The following is a 22,222-nucleotide window of genomic DNA, read 5'->3' on the forward strand; positions in this document are numbered from 1 at the left end:
TTTGGCCAGAACTCTATGATACAAGAGTAACACGCAGCCGCCAAATTCCGCCAGGTCTGCAGGTTAATTAAACATTCTGCCCACCCCTAATAAAAAACATCAAGTTATTTAGGATTCATGGTTTTTGCCCATCATTCATAGCATGAGCTATTTAACCACTTTCAATCAGGTCACAGTATCATATCAAGATTATGGTACGTTTGAACATCAGCACTAATACCCCCACACCGAGTCAAATAGAGCCTCTTCTGATTAGTTTTGTTCGTTCACTAGTGCATGTGTATTATCTGTAATGGGCAAAGGAAAAGGTATTTCCCTTGTAGCCTAGAGACGCCGCACTAGACACCTATTTAGGTTGTTTCCATACTTTTACCAGATACTTGCCATTTTATCTCCCCGATTCATCTAATTTTACCATGTAAGCTAGGTTGCAATTACCTCAAATAAACTACGAAGATGGAAAGGTAATTAATTCTCCAATGCATTAATTAAAAGGTGCTTCATTATATTGATTCAGTCGGATTATTTCAACCACGGTGCAGCTCACTTGTTCGTATTCAATTGCACACGCAACCTACCAACCGTGCTAAAGTTGGCACTGCTAAGTATAGGCGTTCTTTTGACGGATAGTATAGGTTCTGCCATTTAAAAATATTCAAACCAGCACAAACGTTAAATGGGTAATAAAAATGATATGGACATTAAAAAATGCCAAGGTTATTTGACTTATAACTTACTTTTAAAGAAAGTCTACCAGGTTCTATTCTGAAGTCTACACAGATTTGCTCAACGATTAGTGGTACTAAAATTCATAGTTACCCCATCATTCTTGTCATAAGACATAATTGTTCCTTTTCAATCCTACACTGTGCATTTCTTACGTCCCCATCCTTTCCATCCTGTTGAACCACTTACTGAAAGTGCAGAGTATGGTGTGTGCCTGCTCTTTGGGACATTTCTATGTTCTGCGATAGATAAAATCTGCTAGAGTTAAATGCCGAGTTTCTCTCAGTATGAAGATCTGGCCTTACAACATGCTCTTCTTGGGAGGTTTGTTGCCGGAAATGGAGAGGGCAATCAGAAGCTCCACTCTAGGTTTGTCCTAAGGGCGGGTGCAACCCAGGTCAGGCAGAATGATCATGGCTACCCAGTACAGCAGTCAACTTTTTGACTTATGGACTCATTCACTCTTATTGTTTTCTACAATCAGGTGGGATCAGAAAAGTGTCCTAGAGAGTGAAAAGTATTCCTTGACAATATTCTGCTAGAACTAGGCTTTTGCTTGAATATACCAAAAACTACAGAGACCACAACATTCTGGTGGGCAGTGAAAACAATCGTTGAAGAGAACCAAGGCACTGCATTTAAACTCTCTGCAGGAAATTACAGCCATAGTCTTAATGCAAGATACCTGAAATTATTTGGGAATAACCAGCAGCTGCAGCCACCCTCAACATTAGACACCAGCCCTAGGAAGCCAAGTGTGTGAACCGAAGCTGTCAAAATGCTGAAGAAACAAATTATTTATTGCATGCGCCTGCTCGTTCCATCTGCTCTAAGTGCCCACAGGTCAGATTGACCATCATGGCAAGTCAACTTCCCTTCCAAATATTTTTATGTATGTTAATTAGCGGCTTCTCCTTAAATTTTGGTAACGCATGTTTTTTGTATGTTTGGGTGCTGGACAGGGATTGGCTTTATGTCTTCAACTCTCACTTGATATATTAAATGTACACATTATTAGACATTTTGGAGGATGGTCTGTACATTTCAGAGGGTTTTATCAGTTGTCAGACAGCGGCTCTTCCATTAGGGCTGAGAAGCATCGCTCCCCCTCTTCCTATCCCCCCCAACCGGCAGCAGAAGCTGCAAACCTTTTACCATGAAAGGATAAATCACTCTCCCCCTCACCCCCAGCAGCAGAAGCTGCAAACCTTTTACATCAAAAGGATAATACACTGTGTTTATTATCCTTTCGTTGTGAAAGGGGCGGGCCTTGTAGGTGACCTGGATGAGGAGAGTGCACTGTGCACTCCCCTCAGTGTGCATGTGTGTTTGGCCGGCCGTCTCAGGCTGGCCAAGCACACATGCGCAGTGTGCTCTCTCCAGCCCAGCACTGTGCTGCCGGACTGGAGAGAGCATGCACAGCCTCCCAGTCTGCCTGGGAGCGTCCTGGCTGGGTGCTCCCAGCCAATCCTGATGCTGCTCTGAGCAGCGTCAGGATTGGTCGCAGGGCAGGCTGGGAGCCTGCGCCTGCCTGCAGTGAGGAGGGAAAGAGGAGCGGCAGTGGCGGAACAGGTAAGTTTTTATTTAATTAAATGTGTCCCCCTCCCAATCCCTCACCCACCCCCCAACCCACCCGTCAACGACGCACCCACCCCTTATGTGCGCAGCGGGCCACGACTGTTGTCAGGTTAAGAGTTTATGAAAACTATTGGATTTTATTGCACACGATGCTGCTTATGGTTCAACTTTTCAGTTTATGTTATTACGTCTACAAGCACCTTCAGATGTTTTTGTCAGCCTGTCCTGTTAGAAATAGGATTACTCCTGCTAGATGTTCTAGACCACCTAACCTGGTGTTAGACAAATCTATATCTGGTTTACCGCCTTCAAATGTTTAGCTCTAAATATTACAATATACTTCATAAATAAAAGGAAGTATGTCATGCAGCCATAGTCCTTCTGCAAGATAAGAAAGGATTCTTTCTTGAGCTCTTCAAAAAAAGGCCAAGATGCATAGGGGCGCCCATGCCCACACATCTCAAGGGCTGCCCGGGGTGGAAGGGTGAGAAGATTCTTGTCCCGCAGTGTGCAGAATGCACAAGGTTAAGCTCTTATGGTGGCAAGGAAAGATTATTCAATAATTAGATGCATTCAGACATGAATATTACACACATAACAGAGACAAATCAACAGAAGACTGACACAGACTTCCAGTCAACATGTCTTTAATTCAAGTGAATTTTTGCGGACCACATCTTAGAAAAACAAAAATGTACATAAGTCCCAAAGAGCAATACAAAAAAAAAATACAAAAAAATACAAAAATCAGCAACAACCCACGAGATAGTGCAATGGTTGTCAGGCCTAGGGCTCGAAACATCAGCAGACTATTTAAATCCCTCACAAACATAACATTTATCTTTTTTTCTATTCAGAACATTGAGCCCTTTGCAGATTTAGGGAAACAGCACCCCTTCCTCCCACAACTCAGCTTCCCTTAAAACCAACAAATTCTAGCCCACCCAGGTTATTACATTTTAAGGAACAACTGTCAAAACACAATTTTAATAAATAAATGCATTTACAAGGCACAACAAAGTACAGCTTAAATTAAGGCATGCAGAAAGTATTGAATGTTTCACCATATTTTACATTGTATAGTTCAACCATCCATTAGATCAAATCAAGCATTAGACCATCTCCCAATGATATTGCTTCCATTCAGGATTTTTCAGTCTGGGAGAGGTGTAGAAATTACTTTAACATTATTTGTGCTTGGATACCATGGCACAGATTTACTAATTTTTAATGAAATGTAGCGCAGCACAGCATCCACACTTGCTGCATGCATTGTGCAAGGGAGAAAACACAGTGTAGAATCAGATCTACCAAGACTGACCTGCTTATGTGTCATTTCTTGTGGTGGTGCACAAACAGGCTGGCTGGTGCGACACAGCCCTGTATCAGAGAGCAGAGGGGAGTGTGCTCAGTCTAGCATAAGATTTGTACGTTAGGCATACTCTCCAGTAGAATTTCCTGTGCATAGGCAAACGCGAAAGGTTCCCATGCATGGGATGTGTGCTGTACACTGCTGCACACATGCAGTGCATATTTTTGTGTGAAATGAACGCAATTTCCATGGGTTGCCTCATCTTCAAGTAGCTCTCTTATTAGATTGCGCTCTGCGTCATAGCCTATGGGTGTTTATGTGGATGTAGCTCTCTAATGCCCATTTGACGCAAAGTAGCACAAACCATTTTTTGCTCTGAGAAGAGTTCACTTTTCCAGTGCAAAATATTTTCAGCACTGGATAGAGAATAGCAAGCACCACTTTGCATTGCATTACACCAGCTCTTGAGCAAAGTCTTAGTAAATCTGGGCCCATGTTTTTAGCATCAAATCAGAAACCCGCCACTTTGATTTCTTAAAACCAGTGACTAGGTGGTTAGCAACATACAGATGTCGAAGTGACAGTTGCAAATGATGAGTTCTTGGCCGAATTTACAGTGGTATCCAAGTGCACGACACTATTCCCGGAAGCAAAGACTTTACTTGTGACCCAACACATGTCCAGGTTTCTGGAATTTAAAGTTTCTGGAATGCTTAAGACACATTTCATTCACTTCTTGGAATTTTCTCAAAAGTGTCTTTCACCATTAAGCTCTGGGGAAAAAGGTAGAGTGGAGCGGGACTTATGGTTTCCCATACAGAACTGCAGGGTGGAACAGAGTCGTAGAGGGCGTTAGGGAGACCCTTATGCCCAGTAATGCTCCATGTAAACATCCAGAGTCTGCCTGCTTCTGGACCAAATCAAAACTTAGGGTGCAACTGTCCCACTCAGGCGCCTAAAATCAAACATGAAGCACCTAGAAGATTAAAACAAGAACATTCTCCAATGCTGTCTTTTGTGGAAACATACTTAGAATGCAATAAATGTACAACATTTTTTCCAGTTATCTTTTTCATTTTTTTGTAACTCAAGATTGGTTTTGCACTTGTTAAGGCCACTGTCCACAACTATACCCTTTTATTCAACTCTCATACCATGCTGATGCCAACTGCATCCTCTACCCGGAGATGATTCCCTCCCCAGTGTCTGTTGAAATAGTGCATGAAACTCAGTGCAAACTGAAGAGTGGATCGGAAACACCACCACTTGAAAACAGAATACCCAGATACATCTAGGCGAGCTCGGGTAGGCACAGCTTAAAATCCTCTGTGAAGTCTTCGAGTGATGCTTTGGCAGGCAGTCACTTCTCCATACCCTTGTTGAGGGGTGCGTTCACTGTCCAGAAGTTCTTTGTGGCAGTGGACATGCCTGACCCCAGAGAAAGACTGTCCAGGCTGGCCTGCAGAGGTCCTCCTCTCCTACAAAGGCAGTTTGATTTCCATTAAGTAATCATTTTTGATCAAACTACCTCCTCTTACCCTCAGCTCAACTTACGGTTGATCACCAGTGCCTGCTTGTACACCTCAGTGACATTCTCACAGTCTGTCAGAGAGAAGCAGCTATCTCCCACACGGTTCTGGTAACACTTCATGTCCCACAGCCGAGGCCGCAATTCGAAATCTTCCCCTTCCTCGAGCCGTAGGAGATTGTCAGCTGAAATTGAGCCACGCATGGCCGGGCTCTCAGGCATCCTATCCGGCAGGTCCAGCTGATCAAAAGACTCAGTGGACAGGATGCTGTCCTCGCTGATGGCAGTGGAAGGGCGATTGCAGTAAAGTGACATAGGGGCGCAGTGGAAGGACAGCTCATCCAAGGACCCGAAGGTCCCAGGCCCCTGCGAGCTGCGGCTGCTCGCAGAGTATTTGCTGTTGTGTTTTAGAATGCCCTTTCGTCTCAGAGGCATTTCCTTGGTAGCTGGGACAGGGATGTCTGGGGCATCAAACACAGGGGTCTCCGAATCACTGGGTTCACAGTCCAAAATATCGCCTGACTCACTGCGGTCTGGTGATGAGTAGTAACCAGATTCACGCTTCCCTGAATTTTTCAAGATTCCTTTCTTGGGCATTGCTGGTACTGGAGCTTGCACTGCATCATGGCTCAGCGGCTTGGTGGGCAGGACAGGGCTAGCATCTGAAGAGAGTGGCAAGTTCTCTTCCTTCCTGCAAGCCACACGTGACTCACAGACACTCCCTCGCTTCTTAAGGATGCCCTTGGGTCTCTTCAGTGAGCTCCGAGTGGTCCCCTCAGTCCCGCTGGGCATTGCTCCCTCCAACATGGTGTGGATCACATCGTTCTCCTTCTTGGACTTCTTTAGGGAGCGCTGGCGCTCCAGGGTGATGCCAGGCATATGCTGGCGCAAGAAGCAGCGTACCTTTGATCCATTCTCAAAAAGAGGCCTAGATGAACGACGCAGCCATTCTGCCACCGTGGCCAGTGTGGATTCATTGTCCCGCATCGACTCCAGCTCACCCATTGGTACCTTGTAGCCCCAGTTCAACCACCAGTGGTTGGCAATGTCCTCTATAGTTGCACGCCGCTCTGGGTTCACCATCAACATCCATCGGATTAGTCCGCAAGCATCTGCAGAGAGACCAATAGGAAACCTGCATTAGAGTCACAATAAAATGACTTTTCATGTGAGATCAAAGGCACCCAGTCTTATTACCAGCACCACTAGCCCTCTAACATAACTTCCACATTCCCTTCCCCACCAAAAGGGCCTCAAGTAGCATGAGGATTTGATTTTTTACAAAAATTAGTCTCAGCTATACCAGCTATTAATGTAATGAACAAAGGCCCACACAATTTAATTGAACATTTGTATTTTACTTGTGCCAAGTTAGTGGGGTGGAGGGGTGGGTAGTAAACGGCTAAACAAAGGGTTGCAATTGATCAGTAGTACTCTCTACTATTGCACACTACGACTGATAGTATTGAACTTTGAAAGCCATTAGAGAAAAAGTAGTTTTAATATGGACATCCTGAGGCAATGTGCAAATGTCATGGTAAGCCCCATGACTTGCAGATTTTGCAACCTTCACGTGTTGCTTTGCTAAATTTCAGCAAACACACCCTTACTGGCCCCCAACTCACAAAGGTTATCGTTGTGAGAATACTCCCTCGTGAAGACAATGCACCTAATCGAACTGCTGACTGGATACCTTAAGAGTGACGTGAGCAGAACTGCGTGCGTTGACATTCACTTGAACGAGTGTCAAACATTAGCCTAGTGCGCCCAGACTCAGGAATGAGGTTTGTCTCTCTTGCCGCATGAGCGCAAAAGGTTAATCCCACTTGGAGACGCTAACAGTGTGTGTGGCGTGACGCAAGAGCCACCTTACAACAGAAATGCCAAGGGTTAGAAACTAATAAATGTGTTTTTATAGCTACGGCTATCCTTGAAACTCGGCTACATAGTCCTGAAAGCGCCACATTCCATGCCCCTCGAGGCCAGAAACATTTCATCATCTTGGTCTGAAGACCTTGCAAACTCTTCTCTTAGAAAGCTCGTTCTTTCCCCTTTTATCAGAGTGCACCTCGTATGAGATGTTCAGAGACATTTTCCGAGACAAAACCCTGGGCAACCTTTGTGTGGTACACCCTTCGAAGAAGAAATTTCCGTTTCCTTGTATTTTGAGCAGAAGAAAACCCACAGTGATCTTACAGAGATCAACGCAAGATCATTGTGAAACGACTCACTGAGGCAAGGATGCCGGGAACTGCGTCTTCTTGCTGGAGGGACCGTGCTGCAAATGAGGTCACAGGGGACTGGCAACCCAAGCGACAAACAAAAGAGACATTCCGGAAGGGGGAGACAGGACTTGGTAAGACGGTTCCTACTTCACTGGACTAGATGGACCCTTTAATTATCAGCGAGGCCGTTGTTTATATTAGGCCAGACGCGATGTCAGGCCGAGACAGGGAAATACAATGTGAACTCGGCACGCGAGCCAGGTTTTTATATCCCCTGTAACAATGGCTGGTAGGAGCACAAATTGCCATCTGCTTCTGAAAAAAAAACCTATAATCAGCCGGATTGGGTTCCATTAGGCCGGCTGAGTAACGAAGACCAAGGCAGGGAGCTTTTAGCAGAGCAATAAAAACAGGTGGAGCCCCTCTCTTCCCTTGGGAACTCACCGTGGTCTATGAAATAACAGTCCCCCACCCCCAATCAAGGTGATTAACCCCAATTTGGTTGCACCTCCTACCCTCAGGCTACTGACTGCAGTAGAGAGCCGTCTGGCCTGCTGGAGGGTAAGCTATACTACTTGTGTGGGCGGAGGGGTCAGAGGCCACAGTCCTCGAGGTCCTATGCCAACAATCTAACTTCATCAAAAAAATACGAGCAAGAGTCAGCAATCTGGTCCCCCCCCCACCCCACCCCCCCCTTCGAACTGGAGGGCCAGGCCGCATGGTCTCCCTGTTCCAAGCTTGGGGACTCTGGTTGGAAGGGTGTATTTTGTAAGAGCGAGGCATGGAGGCGCACTGGAGAGTTAGATGGGTTTGTGTGTAATGGCAGTGATGGCTTCTGTGTTGGAGGGGTAGTTGGAAGATTCGGGGGTGGAAGAGGTTTGCTTTGGGGGGGCAGAGAGTGGGCGAGTTGGCTCGAGAACTAAGAGTGTTTTGTTTGTGAGGGCGCACAGGGTAGGTCGGTGTGCTGGAGATGTGGGAGCAGTGAGGATAGGTGCGCGGAGAGGAGATCAAGTTTAGAGGTTAGATATGTTGAAGAGGTACATGGGGCTTAGTTTTTAAGGCAGAGAGCTTCACTTGAGGGGTACAAATGGCGTATGGGGTACAAATGGTGTGCTGGTAGAGGGTGATAAATTAGAGTGGTTTACATGAGGGGGCAGAGAGGGCATTGATGCTGGAGTGGAATGAGGGGCGTACTTTCTGTACATTCTAGAGATGGGTGGGCATTATATTTTGAGTACAGAGAGCATTGCAGCGTTGGAAGGGTAAGAGGTTTACTTTGTGAAGGTGAAAAAGGCATGTGTGCTGGAGACTTAAGACAGGCTGGCTCACCGGAAGGCTTGCTTGGCTGTCGGTACTCTCCGCTGCTGATCTGTCGCACTAGGTGCTTGTAGTCCTGGCCATCAAAAGGCATGTTTCCGTGGACCAGGATGTAGAGGAGAACGCCCAATGACCAGCTGTCCACCTGTGGGAAAAGTGAAAAGTGAAGAGAGGACCACAAATGAGAGATGCAAGTAAAAGGTTCATTTTTTCTATTTCATGGGGGTAGGAGAGCTTGTAACCCTCAGAATATTCAGTATGTGGGTTCAGATAATAGAGCTATCCCTCATGTTAAACTATAAAGGCTGAAACCAAATGCAGCTCTATTGCAATAAATATAATACATTGGTTGTGGCTGCAGAGCTATCCCTGAGCGTTCACAAAATATGGCGGCTCAGGCATTAAGACAGTAGAAATATCCCTCATAAAAATCTGACTTTACTGGCTCCAACTTCAGGCTGCAGCGATATCCTTTGCATAACAGAGGCCAGAAAGGCTGTTGTGTCAGCAGCAGAGCCATCTCTTGAGTTACAGTCATTTGAGGCCTAGGTCTGATGCTGCGATATTAGAACTTCTCAAATTGCCAGAAGCCAATCTTCTCAAGTGCATCTTTGGCATTTCTAATCCACACAAAGCTTGTGCTGAAGGTGCTTAAAGAATGGCAGGCTACACGCTGGTCAGTGGAGTGGGCGTGAGACATTGGAAAGGTAGTGACAGTGGCCCAAACAAGTCCCCCTATGATGTGCCTGATTTCTCTGCATGAGGATACAGAACACTACTGTGTACACAACTGGAGTGGGGATGGTGCCTACCTCTGGTCCCTTGTAGGGTCGACCGTTCACAATCTCCGGGGAGGCATACAGGGGGCTGCCACAGTACGTCTGCAAGTACTTGTCCTGTTGGTACAGGTTAGAGAGTCCAAAGTCTGCAATCTGGAAAAGAGAAGGAGAGAGGGAACAGGTCAGTTTGGGAAGGATGGGCATTGCAGATGCCTAAAGAAATACAAGTGTGCAAGAACATGGGTGATAAAGTGAGACTCATACTGCCAAGCATGAAGGTAACCGGGTCTGCCTGTTAAACCCACATCAAGGCACAACCTGCTAAGTTTAGGCCTTTCGTTACCTAGAACATGGCAGATTCGAGGTTAAGAGCTGCTTTTTGTCAATGCAAATTAGGCAAGTAGTTACAAAATAATTTGTTTTACACTGGACAGCTATTTTGTTACGCCTATATACGACAGGTTGCCATAATAAAGATTAACAAAGGCTACAGTCATATTAACGAAATAATGTCTGCTAGCAAAAAGACATTATAAAGATGCCCCAAGTTACATCCAAAAACACTACTCACTTACTGCAGAACACAGTTAAATGCGACTGGGACTTGCACAGGAAGAGATTACTCAATGGTAAATACTTTTGTATTGTTCGTGTTGAACTCCAAGTCCCACATCGAAGGTCTAAATTTTTATTGGATAGCTGTCTTTTACCAAATATACATCCCGCCACCAGGCCGAGCGAGTTGGTTGAGATGCCACCATTGGCTTGGAAGGCAGACCATCAACCATTAGGGCCTCTCCACTGATCCAAGGGAGAAAAAAAGTGACCATGTCCTTCTAGGTCATTAAAAGGACTGTTTCCTGTCCTGATCTTTTGTGAGACAGCCTAATGCATGTTGGGTGTTATAATCCTCTTTTGCTTGCGCTCCATTAACAAGACTCCGGAAAAATGTTTTGTATGTGAACAGAACAGGGCTGAAGGCGGTGTCCTTAATTAGCAGGAGTCAGTTGGTCCCCCATGAAGATAGCACGGATGAAAGCTGCCTTAGGACGGGTTGAAAGAGCGAACTGTATTACTTGGCAGCCCAGGCCCAGCGCATACACTCTGAAGTACCACACAGATCACTCCATTTACCACGCACCACGTCCACACCAGCCATTCACAAGAAACTGACTGCAACTTATCTGACTGCCAAAAAAAAGCACTTCGATAGGTAGGAAACGCTATAGAAATGCGACAATACAAACCCGTGATGTGCAGCTCAGCGCCAAGCACAGCTTTTGCTGGAGCCCAGCATTCCCATGCCAGAGTGATAACCCATGAACCGCCCTTCCAGCTCCCCCGCCTGGAGAGTCGCATGCCCCCACCGAAAGCCCCAACTATAGTGTGAGAAATGACTAGGGAAGGAGTGTCAGCCTGCCCTGGCCAGGCCTCTGCCATACTGAGATCCTTATGGCCGCCCCTTGTTTCCTGGTTTGAACTGATGTGGGAGATTGCGGATGCAAGTACTTCACTGGGAGGAAGCCCCGTTGGTGACAGGTCTCCATATCTGCTTCCATTAAGTTGGCTTCCAAACAATACTATTTGCCCCTGGTATCTCTACCCGCCCCTCCCATCCTGCCACCACCCGGGGGCGTCGCTGATAGCGATCAGATCACACCTCTCCCCTGAATAAAGTGCTTTTCAACATCAAGTGCTTCCCGTGATTAACCCCAGGAAGGAAGTTGGATGTAGTGCTGCGAGCTCGGGCTACTTCGGGGGCGTGGCTGTAGTGAAAGTGGGCCCGGATGAGCCTGCTCCGCCACAACTGCGGCTAGGTGCGGACTGCTCCATCCTGGGCCCAGACCGGGGGCTGGGGGTGGGGAATGCGGGCTTCATGTACGTTCCAACGGATAGGATCCCACCACCGCAGTGATCCCGAAACACGTACAGCAGGAGCACTCCCCACCATAAGGCTCCCATGCTGCACTGCATTTGCTAAACATCACGAGAGGTTGAGCCCGGAGAGTGGCACTCCTCTGACGTGCACGAGCGGTCATAGCGGCGTATACCAGTACCCCTCGCAGTATTTACCGGGCGTTGGTGCCTCAATGAATTCAGATAATCCCGTTTCATTGTTTAACTTGTCATGTCCTTGCAGTCATTAAAATATCTTGCAAAATGATTTCGCAGTATTCACTGCACATTTTCACATGTTTTTAAAAAAGGTCATCAGTGTGGTGCGGAACAACGGGCTGTGGGGCGCCGGTTTAAAACGGGCCCTCCGGTGAATGACGTCACAATTTTTCTAAAAAAACACGAAGACGTCACACAGAGGAATGAATGACGCAGGAGGCCATTGGATGGCAGTGTGAAATGGGGCCTGCGTGAATGACCTCACAATACTTCTCAAACCCCACGTAGACGTCACACAGAGGAATGAATGACGCAGAAGGCCATTTGATGGCAGTGTGAAATGGGGCCTGCGTGAATGACGTCACAATACTTCTCAAACCCCACGCAAACGTCACACAGAGGAATGACTCAGGAGGCTATTGGATGGCAGTGTGAAATAGAGCCTGCGTGAATGACGTCACAACACTTCTCAAACCCCACGCAGACCTCACAAAGATGGACATCCTAGGAGGGCTAAGGCTGGAGATTGTTGGCGGTGCAGGACAGAACAGAACAGAACAGAACGCTGGACGGCCCTTGAACAAAGAGGGCAGCAGCTCATTCCCATGCACACACCTCCCAGGAGTGCTTCCTGGTACGTGCATCAATGCCAGCGGAGGGGAGTCTGCACCGAAGAGTCTGGGCAGTACTGCGAGAATTCTACACTGTTACTAGGGAAAGATGGCGATTTGGAAAGAGCTGTGAAACCAGTTTCTGCACAATCCTTTGTCTCATGCCCTTTGGGCAACACTATTTCCTGCAGGGGCACGGTGCCATGCTGTCTGAATGTCGGTCCCTGGGCCAGGTGTGAAGAAATCCAAGGCTCATCCACCTTTTACAACGAGTCTGGGCACAGAAAACGTGTACAGTTTCGAAGAAGCCGCACGTGGCCTGTGCAGTTTTCACAAGGAGCCCAGACACAATACAAGCCTCGACCGCGCTTCTTTAACAAGAAGCGCGGCCTCGGATAGGACAGGTCTGTGCCGCGCTCACAAGGAGCCCATGTACAGCACAGAATAGTGATTCTTTCCAAAGGACACCAGCGGGGACGGCATACACAGCCTTCCATAGGACAGGTCTAGCCCCCCAAACAGGACTGACCTGGAGTCTGCACAGGACAAGTGTGCGCATCTTTCAAGTGCTCGGCCATAGACCGGTCTCACATTTGCAATTTTCAGGATGAGCTCGTCACAAAAGAGCACTTCGAGACTCTTGTATACAGATTTGACCCGTAAAACAGACTGGACAGGGCGGTGCAGCTTTGTAAGCGGGACAGGGCTGAGCAGATATCCCCCAATGAGCAGAAGCATGGGGGAGGGCTGCATGGTCGTTAGCAAGGGGGAGCGCTTGCCAGCCCCCGGGGATTTAAGTACAGCCTGGTGTGCAGGCTCACAGTTCAGCGCTATACTACGGCCGCCATAGTGTTAAGCTGTCTCAGGATGGGTGACGTTAAAATTATATCCCCCCCCCCCCCCCCTAAAAAAAAAAAAAAAAAAAAGATTTCTGCGGACGCCCATGCTATCCAGCTTTTCTATTCCAAGCATGATGCAGTTTTTACACTTTTAGGTCGTGCTTATCAAATTTGTGAGGCTGTCCCGGCGGTGGGGGGGCATTTACACAAGTGCGGTTTGTGAAGAAAAACATTCCGAGAGTTGGACAGAAACGCTCCAACAAAGGTTGCTTAGTGTCAACGCACTAGCAGGAAAGGCCGAGGATATTTCCAGAGGCAGAAGGCGCTTAGGTCATGGACCCCTTTCCATCCTGATAGTTCCTCAAAGTGAAACCACCTCCTACAAACATACAGCCCCATCCACCCAGCCCCTCCCGCCAGCACACCTTACACGTGCCAGCGCGCAGCCCCAGCGGGTTTGCATGCTATCGACTCTATGGGTTATTTTTCTGCTGCGAACTTCCTGGTGGAGAGACAAGGGACTGAAAATCTGCACAGACAGCGGGAAAGGGATGTGGGGGCAGGGAGCTGAAGCTGTACGAAGGTCTGCAGCGCTGTACCTTTCTTGGCCCGGTCACTGCAGGTGCCCTCGACTCTCTCCACATTCCGAAGACTCCTGCCCCTTTCTAGTCGCCCCACCACCACCGTCAAATCCATGACAGTGGAGCGACAGGCCAACCCCCGCACTGACGGGGATGGGAGGAGGGCTCCACTACCACCAACAGATCCCAAGATTAGAGGTTCTTTTGTGTTCCGGCGCACAAGCCCTGATCAAAGGTGCCAGAACATACGCGTAACTCAGGGCCCCTAATAGAAATCCAAACCACTGCGCACCGATAACATCGGGGGCTTCCCTCCCCACACTCAGCGATCCACCAAAACTTCAAAAGGAAATGGTTTCCTGAGGCGCTACATTGTAAAGTTACTTTGTTTCATCTAGCGCTACATTTCCGAGAAATCTGTCTCACAACATGCACGTGCACAGTAAAGTAACTTTGCGTCAGTCGCTGGTAAGACGAATGGAACAACCACTGATCACTGAAAGCTGGGGTCATACTAACTGCAAACCTGAGACGGAGGGCTTCTTAGAACCAGCCTTTAGGTTAACACTGTTCTAAACAGACACGATCATTATGCGATTCTGCATAATCCTGGATCTACTCACCTGCCACATAATCACCATCAGATGCAGGATTTGTGAAACATAGCAAAAAAAGTAGCTCAACCACATCAAAAATTACCAAAAGCTGCCACATGTGGAACCTCCCAAGGGCAGACCTCTTGCTAAAATCAACTGGTCACCTATTGACTGCTGCATCCCAATGTCAAACGGGCAGACTGTGGTATGATGACGAATGATGGAAGACATTGTTTACACTGCATGTCCATTCAAAGCTTGGTCCACCAAAGAGAGGCAAAGGCTTCACGCAAGAGGCCATTACACAACATATCTACAGTTTCCTTGCATCAAATGTTCATTGAGCGGGCACCTCAGGTGATGCTAGATGAATTTACCTTGAAGGTAAATTTAAAATGTGCTGAGATAGCACAGACAATGCCATCGAAGGACCGGGGGCCCCAAGTTTAGGACAGGCATGGATATGTTGTACCCAATGTAACCCAGAGTAACAGATGACAAGCCTTAGGGGGAGCAAAGGGGCCCAGAGCTGGTACATGACAGGATGGATTTAGGAGTCAGAGCACATAGGCAGGTCAGACACACCGCAGAGCCAGGCGGGGGGCCCTTGAGTAAGCGCAGGTAAGCAGAGTGATGGCAGGACTGAGAGCCGGCATGGAAATGCCTGGACCCAAGTTACAGAAGGCAAGACATAAGAGAGCAGCTGATTTAGAGCAGGCAAGATTACCGATAGGCTGAATGCACACTGCTTTTACTTAGTAGTGGTACATGTGTGTGATTTGGGATGAGGGTAGACTTAGACTAGCGCCGAGTAGGCCTGTCAGTCTTCAGCCCTTCCTTCCTACCGCCTCTGCCGTAAGACCCAAACTCCAAGCAATTACTACGGTTGAACCACACATGACAAACAGGTTATTCATCTAGCAAAACCTTACTGGTGCTGCAGGGTATCTTGAAATAATCACCCTGCACACCTGAGAGGTGTATCCTACACACAGGCTTTTAGTTAGCACAAATGTCATGTTCTACGGCCTGCGTGGCACACCACACACTGGGCCAGTGCTCGGGGCACGGAGCTCTCCTGCCTGGCCCTTACAGGCCATTCACATTGACAACCAAACACGCACTGCCACAAGTGCCCAACTATGCCTGGGCCCTTGTGTTACAAATCACCCGCCTTCCATCAGACTCATAGGTGGTTTGATGAAATAATCTGAAAAAATGTGGATCTGTGGTAACATTCACTTTAGGAGATTCCAGACACATTTCAAGTTTTCAGAAGTATTTTTTATGGGGCATTACCTTGTGAAAAAGGTCACTGGTACTTGTATTACCACCTGGTCACTTGTTTACTTATTCTATAAATATCTATAATAAGTAAATAATATATGTATATATTATTTTTTTTACAGAGCTACAAGTCACCTGGCCACTTTTATATAGTTAGAACAGTATGATTAATGGTGCTGTAAAGGTTCAATCGGCCCTTCTCTTTAACAAGTACAGTGTAGGAAAAGCAAACATTTTACCTAAATTTTCAGACTATCCCTTCAGTAATACCAATGAAAATAACAACTTTCAGAAATAAGTACCTCACAAAGCACCATACCATCATCAACTGAAGGAAAATAATAATACAGTAAGAACAAATTTAAAAAAAAAAAAAAAAAAAAACGTCTTTACAATTGGGTCCATCAGCACCATTAAGAAAATATTGCTACAAGAGTTTACCATAGTGGGGTCTGCATTGAAATTAAAAAGAGCACCTACTCACCTTGACGTTGCCATTTTCATCCAGGAGGATGTTCTCAAGTTTCAGATCTCGGTGGACGATCCCATTCTATTATTTAAAAAAAAAAAAAAAAAAAAAAAAAAAAGAAGAAAATTAAGTCTCATTAATAAAAGTTAGCAATAAACCATAATTTTTCTTGCTGTTGACCCTAAAACATAAACAAGATCTGCTTTCCTCTGACCCTAATCTTGAGTCAAGTACAACCTACCTCAGTCACCAACCCGCCCAGCTTCTCCTCTAGGGACGCAGACGCCTTGACCAACAGTCTTAGTAGCCCTTAAGGATGGCTTGGAGGTGCCTGATGCTTATGTTAATCTGTCTAAAACGAGGAGATGTTCACGAGGGTTCATGCCAGTGTGCCAGCCTCCCAATTCCATCCTTTAAAGAGGTGGCTGGTGTGAATATCCTATCCCATGGAGGAGATCATGGACAGGAACAATTCATTCACCTCAGATAGTACTAATCACCCCACTAGCCTGGTCTAGTGCCCCACCAGCACACCACATACCCATCCTCACCCTCAAAGCATAAACACAATCTAGGACTCAATTATCAGTGCAGACAAGACAGACCCACAATGCTGCGGTGGCTCACACCCACACCATTCCAGGCTTGGGAGAGGAAAAGACCAACTATGATTTTCAAGTCCTCGTCACAACAACTGTGTTTACTGTCACTCTTTCCAAAACACTAAAAAGGCAGAGAAATGTGGCCGCGCCTCAAGGTGTCACACGGAATGCGGCCTATGCCCCACCCGTAAACACAAAACACTGTCAAAGTACCGCCAAGGGCCAGATGAGTGTCACAAAAAATGTGGTCATTACCAGGGCTTACATGTGAGCAGTAATGCTTGCCACGTTGTTTGAAGTAAGCCGGTGGTTAGGGTAAAGGTTACCTTCTGAAAATCACCCCCACACTGGCCAACATAACTTAGGAGGAAAAACTGCAAGTTCCATGCCGAAACATGCATTTCATGAAATAAAACAGTGAACATGTACTTGTATACATGTGTAGCTAGTCATTAGAACATTACAGGCAAGAAGTCTTTTCTGTTAAAACACAGTTACAAGTCCCCCTGAACCCCTATTATCCATCTATTATTCGGTGGACTTACATTCCAAAAAGTAGAGTTTTGGACCCAGAAGTTGCTTACAACCAGTCAAATAGTCACGCTGGTTTGCTTTAAAATGTACTTTTTAGATTACTTGAAACTTGTCCAGAATTAGCCAATCTGCCTGAAAGTGCAAGCTCATGTCTGGGTAGTTTTATTCATTATGCCCAATTACTGGTAGACTAGTTCCGCCTTCCAAGAGACAGAAGGGAGGACACCCAAGAGATTATATATTTGAAAAAAAAAGTAATTTCTGCACTAAAAATGCTTTAGCATCTAATCTGCCAGGAGTGTCTATGCATACACATTGCATACATATTTCAAAAGGACAAAGATATTTTCCAGCCTTTGTGGATTTCAAATATATTTACCCATCCCCAGCCTCGGGAGCAGGCAGGGCTGTCCTCTGAAGAATGTGTAATCTGAATTTAATACATGGTGCATACCTAACGCAACAGCCAGACACACATTTTCTGGTTAGAGGGTGTAAGGTGGTGAGGTGCATAGCGTGTGTGTGGGGGGGGAGGGGGAGAAGAGAGAGAGAGAGAGAGAACTGTCAAATGTCAAGCCTACAGGGCTGTGAGATGCCTTGAGGTAGAGCATGCATTAGACGCATCCATGTCATAACCAGATGTCAGCACCAGTTTCAGATGATAGAATTTGACAACCTACAACCTTAGGCATCAGGAATAGACTTGGGAAACAGTGTTCTCTCTGTGCACTAGGCCATGGCACAGCTTGTAAACCCGCTGCATTCCTCCCAGTGCCCGATAGCACCTGGGAAATGCACACACATGCTTGCCATGCATCTTTGCACAGGTGCCGCTTCTGCGAGCCACACAGCGCTTTTGTGAAGCGGAAACCGGTGCCACTGAGAGAAGCAGCTCTGGCTGGAGGAGGGGATCCGGTCAGAAGCTCACCTTGTGGCAGTAGTACACGGCAGACACGATCTGCCGGAAGAAGTGGCGAGCCTCCTGCTCGGTCAAGCGCTGGCGGTCATTGATGTAGTCGTAGAGGTCACCCTTGCTGGCGTATTCCATGACAATCACGATCTTGCTACTGTTCTCGAAAACTAAAGAATATAAAGAAAAAACACAGCAGAGGTTGAGCAATCACATGCATAGATGAATCTGCTGTAAACAACAGCATCCAGAATGACACAAGGGTAGCTCATGCAAGAGTGATTTCAAGGATCTCTCTAATTAGCATGTCACATGTCTGGGCGATCCTGCTTCCTCCTTCATTCCCTCCTTCTTTACCAAGGAAGCCCGCCCCTCAATCCCCCATATAAGAACCATATGAGAAAAAAGTATAGGGGTTCATGGAGCACAAACTAAGGATTTAAGCGCTTAGACTTCAAGCTGTACTTTTTGACTGTTGCATGCCTCTTCGCGCTATCCTCTCGAGCCCAATAGGTTCCTTTCATCCTTCGGATGCAGATTTGTCTCAGGGGTTTCCCCTAGGCTCCACCAGAGGCCATCTTCCACGGAGGGGGCTGCGGTATTCGCAGGCTCCCAGCTGACTGCAGAAGGCAGCCAGGGTTAGAGTAGTCTCGGTTGTGCCAGGCTGGGTCTGACTAGGCCTCAACTACTTTCAGAAGTGTAACTGTGACAGCAAACTCAGGAGAGGAAGGCAGCCATCTTGATAAAGTGGACGGCCTCGATGGGCCTGGCGGTGCTTACCTGGTGTCAAACTCTGGGTGTAAACACATCTGCACCGATAAGCTTCAGTAGTAATCTTCGTTTGTCATTCTGGAAGTGTTTGCCATAAATATCAATCAAAGGCATTTGTATAGCGCACTGCTCACCCGGAGGGTCTCAAGGCGCTGGGGGGGGGGGAAACGCTACTGCTCGAACAGCCAGGTCTTGAGTTGCTTCCTGAAGGCGAGATGGTCTTGCGTTGTCCGGAGGTGGATGGGGAGGGAGTTCCATGTCTTGGCTGCCAGGTAGGAGAAGGATCTTCCTCCGGCGGTGGCTCTGCGGATGCGGGGGACGGTGGCGAGAGCGAGGCTGGCGGAGCGGAGCTGGCGGGTGGGCTTGTGGAAGGTCAGGCGGCTGTTGAGGAACTTGGGGCCCAGGTCGTGGAGGGCCTTGTGTGCGTGGGTGAGGAGTCGGAACGTGATAAATACAAATATTTACTCTTGGTGAAGGATTGGTCCAGGGGCAAGCTTCGCTCCCCACAACATTAAACAGAAGTCAGCTGCCGTGGGATCCAGAGGTCCGACATGGCCGCCGTGACCTGGTTTAGCCGCACAGCGGTGGCTTCAGACAATACCCAAAGAACAGCCAAAGCCCGTTTCCTCCGTCTGAGAATGCTCTGCGGCTGCCAAGGAATTTCCTTCGCTCTGCCTGACTGAGGATCAAACTAATCAGGGGGTGCTGGGAACGGGCGCAGGTTCCCGATGTTCTGCAGCTATTAGGACCGGTGGCTTCCGGACCATGTGGCTCGTTGGAGAGATCGCTGATTGCGCACCATGCGTGCTCCAGCAAACCGGCCACGGTGCACCGGGAACCTGCATGGCAGGGAGTCTCGCCGTCCTGTGAAGACCAGACTTTAAGGAAGCCTGGGAGGGGCGAGGGGTCACTGCTACAGGAGTACCTATTTTCACTTGCTTTTGGCCATGACCTGTGGCCTAGACTTCCCGCCTCTTTATATCGCTTTTTAGCAAGGCTATCTCCTGGCTGGTATCAAGGCTGTAAAAATTCGTGCCCATTGCACACTGTCACCACTGTTTATGCAAATGTTGCTTCAGCTACGTGCCGATCTCAAGCCACAGATAGGATATCAGTGAAGGCAGATAACGTGGGCACCGGGTGCTATTTGGGGAGTCTTGGCAGGTTGCAGGCACGCAATCCTCCCCAGTGTGACTTTCGGAGACATTTTTAGAAAGAGGAATTAAATCAGCAAAAGTCGAGCAGCAGACCAGCACAGCCGAGCATGCTCTGCAATCAGTCACACCTGATCTGGAATTAGAGGGCGCTTGGAACGCGAGCGGGGGGTGCACAATATAACTGAATACTGCACCAGTGCAATGGGCGCAAGAAAGAAAAAAAAATGCTCAAGTAAGGCAGCAGGAAATGAAATCGAAAGAGAATTTTAGGAGCACCATTGAGGAGTGCCAGTGTGAACTCTGCCCCCGGCTGGGCTCAGAGAAGGTTATGGGTGTGTCGGTGAACCCGTTGTACGTACGAACCATCCTCCCTGGGTGCCGAGAGACGCAGGCAGTTCCTTTTATGGTAAATAAAAGCTGCCCGATCAGCCCCGATGCAGGGCAGGTTGAGAGGCAATGACTTTTTTTGCAGCAAGGGTGCAGGATAAAGGTATGCGGCCAAAAGGCGGGCACGTGGCGTCTTCCACATGCACAAAAGGAAAACACGAAGCGCATTTAGTTAAAAACGACCGAAGTCTAGCAATTTATGGCTTTGCTTAAACTTTCTACCATTTTAAAAAATAAAGCTACTGAGTGTTTAATAATTTTTTTTTTGGGCGAGATCATATAACCCCGTTTCCTACACAAGATTGCTACATTATTACAGGCCATTTTAAAATAAAATGTTACATGTTAGAACAAGGAGGGGCCTGTGCACAGCATAAAAGAAGTAAAACTAAGAATTACAAAATAAATACGAATAGCTAGTTTGCTAGTTGAATTCACCTAACACAACGTTTGTGGCAACAGGGAGCAGGCTTTGCCTAGGCCCAGGTTAAGTTCCCGTTACACTGGCATAATCACAGGACTTTCACGTTACATTTGTTACACAAAATCACGTCATCAAGCCACGTGACACAGGGCGTTCGAAGCAAAATTTTAAGGTGGGCGCATGGAAACAATACCAACGACCAGAAGACTAGCGCTGCTGTTTGCAACGTGTTTTTTACACTAATTTTTTTTTTTTAAATCTCAACATGTGCCCTGGCCTCCAAAACGGTACAAGGATGCATTTCACACTAACATATATAGGTAAATTCTGGTTTTGCATCACACCTGCTTTTTTGTGGAAGTCTGGGGAATTACGCAAAAGCAAATTACACAGACCAATACCACTGACCCCTTCAAAAACCATGAAGTCTTGAAGAAAGGGCAGCATTATTTTAATTAAAGTAAGCTATATATTAATCTATATACAATTTTTAAATGTGTTTTTTTCGGGTTAAACCGAGCTCACAACCTCTTATTAATATCCAGGCATTACAAAGAGGAACTTTCAAGGCTAGAAATTTCACTTCAGATAGAAATGATGCATTCAAATTACAAAAATGTTATGGCCTTTCAAAGTCGAGTCTCAAAGCAACCTAAAGAGGAGAAAAACACAGTGACTTCCAAACACAGTTATTAAGCCCAAGTAACCCCACATTAGGGCTCCGCTACAGACAGAACATCCAAGAGGCAGGAGGGCAGGTGCCAAAGGCTCTTGGAGTGTGGATAAGGGCCCAAGATTAATTTCTGCCCAGGACAAGGGGGCTGATCTCCCATCCAAGCTGGTGGAGGAGACATGTCAGTGACTGAAACACAGAGAGGAAGTGGTGTTCCTAAAACTACTGGCAGATTGCAAGGCATGTGCTCAGAAGATTGTTCTTCCAAAGGGGAAACACGAGGTATGTTTGACGGGTGACTTCAGTTGTTTTGTTGTATATTAATAGCATCATGACACAAAGGGTTTAAGATGGGCATCAGATGTGGCAAGGGAACCCGTGGGAGCCAGCAAAAATAAAAGAAAGGTACAGTTTGTGCATGGCAGAGTGCCACGCCGGCCACAGACTTCCTCTACCGGGGAGTCTACGACACCAGACGGACCGTCTCGCGAAGCAATTGGTGCACTTTTCCTCTGCCGTTTCTTACAGTCGATGTAGCAATGTGTCTTTAATTCCAACACTCTCCTGTGTTAAGAAAGCAATGGACTTCCTGTCTCCTGGCCCCTTCACGGACCGTCCCACACGTCAGCACTGCTCTAGGAACTAGAAGAGTCTAGGATCCCTCAGAACCTTCAGGGGAGCACAGGGCTCTGATAATACACCTCTCTCTCTCTCAACTGAATGCTGAGCAAACTCTTGCTGATGGTCAGTGAATTGCTGGGATTTACTTCTGTACAGGGAGTGCAGAATTATTAGGCAAGT

The 22,222-nt window shown here is 47.1% G+C and overlaps 1 protein-coding gene across 1 annotated transcript in view; it reads right to left on the reverse strand.

The window, feature by feature from the left end:
- Positions 1-2,934: 2,934 nt before the first annotated feature.
- The window catches only part of NUAK2 (NUAK family kinase 2), a 36,104-nt gene continuing 16,816 nt past the window's right edge, over positions 2,935-22,222 (reverse strand). The window contains exons 3-7 of the mRNA XM_069238541.1: positions 18,028-18,179; positions 15,979-16,044; positions 9,499-9,618; positions 8,699-8,831; positions 2,935-6,256 (exon numbers count right to left, since the gene is read on the reverse strand). Coding sequence (XP_069094642.1) covers positions 5,157-6,256; positions 8,699-8,831; positions 9,499-9,618; positions 15,979-16,044; positions 18,028-18,179 — 1,571 coding nt within the window. The 3' untranslated portion in view covers positions 2,935-5,156. The remainder of the gene's footprint in view (positions 6,257-8,698; positions 8,832-9,498; positions 9,619-15,978; positions 16,045-18,027; positions 18,180-22,222) is intronic.

This window comes from Pleurodeles waltl, chromosome 6 (genome assembly GCF_031143425.1).
Source record: "Pleurodeles waltl isolate 20211129_DDA chromosome 6, aPleWal1.hap1.20221129, whole genome shotgun sequence".
Taxonomy (NCBI): Eukaryota; Metazoa; Chordata; class Amphibia; order Caudata; family Salamandridae; genus Pleurodeles; species Pleurodeles waltl.